Source organism: Gregarina niphandrodes (assembly GCF_000223845.1).
Source record: "Gregarina niphandrodes unplaced genomic scaffold scaffold00015, whole genome shotgun sequence".
NCBI lineage: Eukaryota > Apicomplexa > Conoidasida > Eugregarinorida > Gregarinidae > Gregarina > Gregarina niphandrodes.
Genome location: NW_011646042.1, coordinates 156,741 through 163,733, shown reverse-complemented (window position 1 = coordinate 163,733; position 6,993 = coordinate 156,741). Strand labels below are relative to the sequence as shown.

The 6,993-nt window shown below is 52.2% G+C and overlaps 5 protein-coding genes across 5 annotated transcripts; 2 read left to right on the top strand and 3 right to left on the bottom strand.

Annotated features, from left to right (window-relative positions):
- Positions 1–210: 210 nt before the first annotated feature.
- Positions 211–325, bottom strand: GNI_082920 (hypothetical protein; the record flags this gene model as incomplete). Its single annotated transcript, XM_011135775.1, has 1 exon — positions 211–325. A coding segment is annotated over one exon (115 nt), but the record flags the coding sequence as incomplete, so codon positions are not given.
- A 281-nt stretch (positions 326–606) lies between these two features.
- On the bottom strand, positions 607–1,560 carry GNI_082910 (hypothetical protein; the record flags this gene model as incomplete). The annotated part of the gene is made up of 1 exon (XM_011135774.1): positions 607–1,560. The coding sequence occupies one exon, from the start codon at positions 1,558–1,560 to the stop codon at positions 607–609; it is 954 nt and encodes a 317-aa protein (XP_011134076.1).
- Positions 1,561–2,080: 520 nt separating this feature from the next.
- On the top strand, positions 2,081–3,091 carry GNI_082900 (hypothetical protein; the record flags this gene model as incomplete). The annotated part of the gene is made up of 2 exons (XM_011135773.1): positions 2,081–2,908; positions 2,951–3,091. 2 exons carry the CDS (start codon positions 2,081–2,083, stop codon positions 3,089–3,091), a joined length of 969 nt encoding a protein of 322 aa, XP_011134075.1.
- An 18-nt stretch (positions 3,092–3,109) lies between these two features.
- Positions 3,110–4,941, top strand: GNI_082890 (hypothetical protein; the record flags this gene model as incomplete). Its single annotated transcript, XM_011135772.1, has 2 exons — positions 3,110–3,263; positions 3,344–4,941. 2 exons carry the CDS (start codon positions 3,110–3,112, stop codon positions 4,939–4,941), a joined length of 1,752 nt encoding a protein of 583 aa, XP_011134074.1.
- Positions 4,942–5,385: 444 nt separating this feature from the next.
- Positions 5,386–6,867, bottom strand: GNI_082880 (calcium/calmodulin-dependent protein kinase; the record flags this gene model as incomplete). The annotated part of the gene is made up of 2 exons (XM_011135771.1): positions 5,386–5,615; positions 5,676–6,867. 2 exons carry the CDS (start codon positions 6,865–6,867, stop codon positions 5,386–5,388), a joined length of 1,422 nt encoding a protein of 473 aa, XP_011134073.1.
- Positions 6,868–6,993: the final 126 nt, after the last annotated feature.

The following is a 6,993-nucleotide window of genomic DNA, read 5'->3' as shown; positions in this document are numbered from 1 at the left end:
AGGGGAGGGGAGGGGAGGGGGGGGGACTTACGCGCTGTTCGCAAAGAAGCGGGATGTGGAGTACTATTTCCAGTGGAGCGGCATCAGCCGCTAAAACCACCAGTTGTGCTTGGGTCTTGTTCAAGGCCTTGACAGCTACACAAAATCACCTTATGGCAGAGGAGGCAGAAAGGGACGGAAGCAAGACCGGGGGGGAGAGGGGATGGGTACTTTCGCTAATGCCTTTTCGCAGTTGCTCATATGAGCTGGATAAATTGATGAGACTGTGCAGTTTTGACGTTAGAGCGACATCAGCAATGGGGTATGCGTGGCTGTCGTCATTCATGTCAGGAAAAAAACTATTAAACCGGAGGCTGTGTGTGGTGCCCCCCAAGTAATCAGTTCCATCCAACCAAGCATGTGGCACCGGGCATGTGCTATCTGATGCAGGTCCAGAGATGCATGCCCGTACCATTCGCCTTGTCTGTTCACAAATCTTCACTGTTTTGACGGCCACGTGTTCTGAGGTGACGTGTTCTGAGGGTTATGTATTCGGAATAGACTTGTTCACCAAAGGCTCTCAATTATATACTGCCTGAGTGAATGTGACAGCAGGAATAGGGCACGTCACAGAGATATGTCATTGAACGCACCATTGATGGAAGATATAATACTGGACCTTAAGTCTCTCAGTTCTTGTTTCAAGTAGCGTTTGTTGAAGAGTCTTGAGCTGATAATGCTCTGCTTGACCACGTGGCAGAAGCCTCTGCCATAGAGCCTGTGGTACCATTGCCTAAAGCTGCAGCCGTACGCCCCCTCGGACAAGTTGCTGATAACTTCTTCCGGAATATCATCCTCGTCCTCCTCAACATATCGAATCGACCTGACAGTGGGACTCTTTGACAAATCAATTTCAGCGTCTTCGCGGCTACTCGTCACCTTTCTAATGAAGCGCTTCTTCAGATTGTGCAGGTGTCTATGGAACGCTCCATTATGCTGATAACATATAGTCGGCTTGATTACTGTATCATAAAAGAAAATGATGTTCTTTCGCATCGTCTGTAACACATCCAGCATGTTAAATATGTCTTGAAAGTCATTGTCTGTAACAATCTCAAAGGTCTCGTAAGACTCCGTTATCCCGAGCGCTCTCTTGTCTAAACCTCCAGTCTTGCCCTTCGTGTATGAATCGTTCGCCTTCTTTATTACCTTCGCCTGAAGAAGTCTCTTGATGTTCTGGCTCCCAACTCGCGCAGGGATCGCTATAAAAATGCTCGCGAGTGACTCTGTATTCTCCACTACCTCGTTCGCAATTTCACCGCCCCAGCGATCCGAAATTACCTCCAATACAAATGCGAGAAATGATTCAAACAGGTTTTCACCGTCTATCTGCTCGTCATCACGCTGCGTCGCTCTCTTGGAGCAGCTATCAACCTTCGGCGTATACCAAAACCGTGCCTCCAAATTGTGGACGTTAACTCCGTATTCCTCTTGGCACTTTTCACACGCGAAAGATCTATCTCTGCTGCAGATCACCAGACGAGGCGCGTCCAGCTGCTCCTCCGCAATCCAAAAACTCATTTGCAAAAAAGGTATCTCTGCATGGATTTCCCCTGGTAGTATCCCTTTTTAAAACCCGCGCGCACACACGTGTGTTCGGCGCACACGTTTGCTCGAAAACAAAAATTCAAGTCTGGACAACGACGATTCCGCAACGGACTACTGCTCTAGGGCATCGCAACGTGTATAAGAGTTCAACAAGACGTGTGACATCATGGCTGTGAGTCTTTAACTCTATGACCCAGCCGCTCGGGATTTGACAAGACAAGACTGAGGCTAAGTTAAGATAAGCATCATCAACTCAAGATATATTGCTGCTATGATCCTTATGCTACCGGATCTCATTATCGCAAACAGGGAGGTCGTTGGTACCCCGCGGAAGAATAATTTATCAGTGTGTTCTACCTACAGTGGAGAGGAGAGTGATCGTTCACCAACATCAGTTATAAGCGACGAGTCCTCCTCGGCCGGCAGTGACTCATCATGCTCGATAAAGCATGATTTGGGATGTTATATTGTGTATTTGGAGCCGTCCCCGGCGATGGACGTGACTCAAAAGATATTGTTTGCTCGTGATTATCTCGGTGCCGTCTTTGGGAAGGATGAATCATTCCAGTACCCGCTACATTGTAGCTTGACCGGCTTCTTCTCGATTCAGGCTTCGGAAGAACCATGCAGGAAGGAAAGCGTTTTGCGAGCTTTGCGCAAAGCTGTTATGAACTTCGTGGATGCGCATCATCGATCGTCGTGTATCCCGCGGGCTCGGGAGAACAGTGAGGACAGTGAGGCTGCTGATAACCTTACGACTGCATCAGACTTAAGGAGGGAAGAAAGGGAGGAAGACGCCGGGGAAAGAGTTTATGACATTGAGGAAGTAGTGCAATGTGCTGAGGAAGGAGAATCTGAGGAAGGAGTATTTGAGGAAAGAGTATTTGATGCGGCGGGCACTGATGGGACGCCTGCCGGAGGACGAAGGCATGAGGGAGAGGAGGACACGTTTTACCGGGTGTGTCGGGGACCTTTGTACGAGATGGGCCCGGGGACAATGGATCCGAGGAGAGTTTTTGACGCCGATGCTGCGGCATACAACCGTCGCTTGAAGTGGATTAAGGTGACGCCGGACAATGGCTTAGTTATGCCGCTAGACTCTCATTGGTTTGAAGAAGAGGATAAGCTGAATCGTTTATGTAAAGGTATAGCTCATGCATTGGAGCGGGAGTGTGGAGTACCCCTGGAGCTGAAGGGAAGACGTGGTCAGCGCGGGATTCAAATCAAGCGTGCAGACCATGTGAGTCTTCTGAGCCCGAAACATCGCAGCCATGCACTTACCAAACAGCAGGCTTTCGCTGCTGCGCAGTTTGTAGATCAAGTGAGTGAATACTGACTGGGCCAGATAAAACTGTTTGTTTAGGTGATATCGTCGGTATCAGAACTGCACTGGGATTTGGTAGTGTACGAGGTGGTGGAGTGGGGACCCTCGCCAGACGATTCACACGCCTTGTACGAAGTGCTGCGCGTTCCTCACGTTGCTCTGCAGCACTCGCACTTTTGAAATTTATATATTTTGTCCATGCTGAAAAACATTCTGGATAAGGACGACGTCGTCGTAGTTGACTCAGAGCAGGACGAGGGAGAAGACGGTGGTATCCTGGCGGTGCTCGACGAATTGGCGCCGGAGCTGAAGACGGCTGCATTGCATTTCAAAACAGAAGACTGGCTGCGAGGTATGCAAACACTTCCCAACTCCGTCGCCCGCCCCGAACACCCTGGCGTCCTGGTTGTGCAATGAAAGAGTGTTTCGCAGTCATAGAGAGATTAAGGAAGGAACCGAGCAGTGAAGTTCGAGATATCATTGCGGATGTGGGCCGAGAACTTACCGAGAAGATCAAGGAGGCGGTGGACAGCCAGTATGCGACCATGACTTTTGAGGATCAGGAAAAGGGCGGAGACAGCCGTACGAGCACAACTGCTGCTGCAGCTGGTGAGGTGCTGACCGAAGGCGCGGAGCTGGCCAGTATGTACAGGGCCGGTAGCATGTCTAACCGGCAGATACTGAAGCACTTATCCCGCTACACGCCGCTAAGGCTAGTGTACGAAGAGCGGGAGATTTTGAGGTTGCTGGAGAGCACGTTGTACATCAGTGATTACACGGACAAGGTGGACATTATCCATGCGGGCAATAAGAACAAGCAGATTCTGAAGCAGATTCGGCAGATATGTTCGATCTTGACGGGGTTGGTGATGGCTCGGGACTACGAGGAGGGTCAGCGGTTGATGAAGGACCGCGATTTCAAGTCATTGGAGCGGTTTTACCAAGGTTGTTTCGAGATTGGGCGGCGGTACAAGATTCTGAATCCTGAGAAGATGAGGGAGAATTACGGGAAGTTGATGTATGTGCTAATGGACACGAGTTCGAAGGCGATTAGTCAGGTGTTGGAGTTTGATTGTGTAACGCCAGTGCGAACAGTATACAATTTGTTGGAGAAGAAGGAGCGTGGTTTGGAGTTGTTGGACGACCCGTTGTTGGTGGTTGCGACGCAGGAGATTTATGACTACGGCTTGACACGGGATCAGGTGCGGTTGATGCAGCAACGCAAGGAGGCGGCGACCAAGTCGTTGGTTGAGAAGTATTGCGCGACTCCTCGGGCCGCGGGGGACGGCAGGCGTGGTTTGTTGCGAAATTTCTTTTTTGCTCGCGCCGAGCCGGAGCCGGTGAGTGATGGAGCGGACCGGCTGGTGTTGCCGCGGTCGGGTGTTGCGAGTGAGGCCTTGAGTGAAGAGGACGTGGAGTTGGCGATTTACTCGTTGAAGGACCATATGACGTTTTTGCGGTACAATGAGAAGCCGGTCGATCAGCTGTATCAGTACTTGGTTACGTTTTACGACGCTGAGAAGCCGACGAGCGCAGATGCCTCCTTGGCTATTGCGCTGGGACAGGAGGGAGCCAGATTGACGCACAGCCATCAGCGCCAGTTCCTTTATGTGAAGCAGACGTTGTTGCTGTGGAAGGAGATTTTGCGCAACTTCCTCGAACTCTGGACCCTCGCCGACTCCGACCTGCTCGCCACCGACGGAAGTGGCTGGCTTGCCTCGCCTTCCTACCGCCTCTCCGCCACCGGTCAGGGACTCAACCGAGTGCAGCCCGCTCCGCGTGTCCAGCGCTGCGTTAACGAGATTTTGAGGAAGGTCATGAGCCAGTGCGGGGGCTGGATCGGCAGTAGTGTCGTCCACCTAGGCGACCACAACGTTCCAAACGCCCTCATGTTCATTGACAAATACCTCCAGGTGCCCCGCATCGTCCAACCTCTGATCCAAGTCCTGGAACAACTGCCGAGACAGAAGCGCCCTGAAATCGTCGAAATGATTCGACGCGGATACGGCGACGTCCAACACCTACAGTAAGGCTCACACAAGTGAAGTGGGGTGCCGCCAAGTGAGGGAGGGGGGGAGCCAAGTGGCGGGCCGGGTTCAAATCGAGCGTTTCTGCAGGCTCCGGATTTTGACGGACTTTTTCCGGCACGCTTTTGACGGAAGCGGTGCCGACAACTTCTTCGACGCAGGGTCCTGCATTGACGGCCGTCTGACCTCCGCTTGGAACTGGTGTAACCAGATCGAGAAGAAGGACTACTACCCGTACTTCCTCTTGTGTGGATTCCAAGGCTTTGACGGGCGGTTCTGAGCGGTTGCGGAGTTTGGGTCGTTTAACGGCCACTGCTTGTGCGACCGTTCGCGCACATCGACGCGCCGTGCATGCGAGTCATGCATATGTGATCGTGGTATCGATCGGTATTAGCTAAAATCGGGATGGCGCGCGACTTGGAGTTTTTGAGCGAGTCTAAAAAAGAATCAGTACTTGTCCCAGAGGTGAAGACTGGCGCTCCTCTGAGGTTGGGCGACGATATCGGATGGGTGTCGCCGTAGGATGTTCGGACGGGAGCTAACCCGGACCATCATGCCTGCGGCTTCCTCCGGGCAGGAGCCGAGCAGAGTCCTCGATGGTACTCTCCGCATGAGGCTGACGAACTCCTTAAACGATATTTCTCCATCCCCGTCTGCGTCTGCTTCCCGTAAAGCCTCTGAAAGAAATGAGTGGTGGAGGTGTGGGTGGGGTGCTGTGGTGTGGTGTGGTTGAGTACGTTTGACTTCATGGGTTGCGGCGTCGTCGCTTTCGCCGCTGGCCAGGTGGAAGACAGTCTCGAGTTCTTCGGCGCTGATTTTGCCGTCGTGGTTGATGTCGAAGATGGTGAAGGCTTTTCTGCACATTTCGTCTTGTCTGTATTGTGACTGGTGGAGACAGGCTGCAATGAACTCTGTGAAGTCGATGGTGCCTGTTCCAGAGGTGTCAACTTCGCGGAGCATGGTGTCCAGGTCGGCGGGTAGCTTCTTGAAGCCGGCTCGTCCGATGCCGGCTCTGATCTCGTCTACGGAGAGTACACCGTCTCCTGAGGTGTCTAAGGCCATGAATATTTCGCGCAATCCAGCGATTTCTCCTTCATCTATGTGCTGGGCCATGATTGTGAGCGCGATTTTCTTCAGTCGGCTAAGGCCTTGGAAGCGTCGGAACTTTTCGAGCAGTTCGACACCGAATCGAGGCACCTGTTCGGTGCTGTGTGAGGCGAGCCAAGGGTGTTTGAGAGCTTGCTCTGCGGTGATTCTTTTTTTCGGATGTCGTGTGAGTAATTTTTGAATAAGGTCTTTCGCATCGCGAGAGACGCTGGCCCATTCTGCCATAGGGAATTCTAGTTGTGCCTCGCGAACCTTTTGCATGATGCCGCGGTCTGAGTAAGAATTGAAGGGTGGGTAACCGCACAGTAGGATGTACATGATAATGCCGGCGCTCCATACATCACACTCTGGACCATAACGGCCCTCGAGAACCTGGGGGGAAACATAGTAGGGCGTACCGGCCTTGGTGCGCATTGGGATGCCGGGTGTGAACTTGGAGGCCAGTCCAAAGTCAATAAGTTTGAGGGGCGACCAAGGGGACTGGTTCAGGAAGAGGAAGTTTTCGGGTTTTAGGTCGCGATGTGCCACTCGGCGCGAATGGCAGTAGGCTACAGCCTGAAGCACTTGGAGCATGATACGGGAGGCGAGTGCTTCGTTGAATGTGCCTCCATCCACAAGTCGGTCAAAGAGTTCACCACCTGCACAAAAGTCCATAATGAGATAAATGTCCTTGGTATCTTCAAAAGACTCGAACAACCGCACTATGTTCGGATGATCCAGTCCTTTCATGATCTCAATCTCCTGTAGAAATCGATCCGCATCTTCCACAAAATACTTTGGAATCTTCTTTGCCGCCCTCTTCGTTCCCGTCCGTACATCCATAACTGCTTTCACCTCGCCCCATGTCCCGCGGCCCACCGTGTTAATCTCGCGATACCGTGCGTGTATCGGGCCCGAGTTAGACAAGATAAACGCGTCCCGATGAATTAGTCTCCGCTGTCCGCCAGC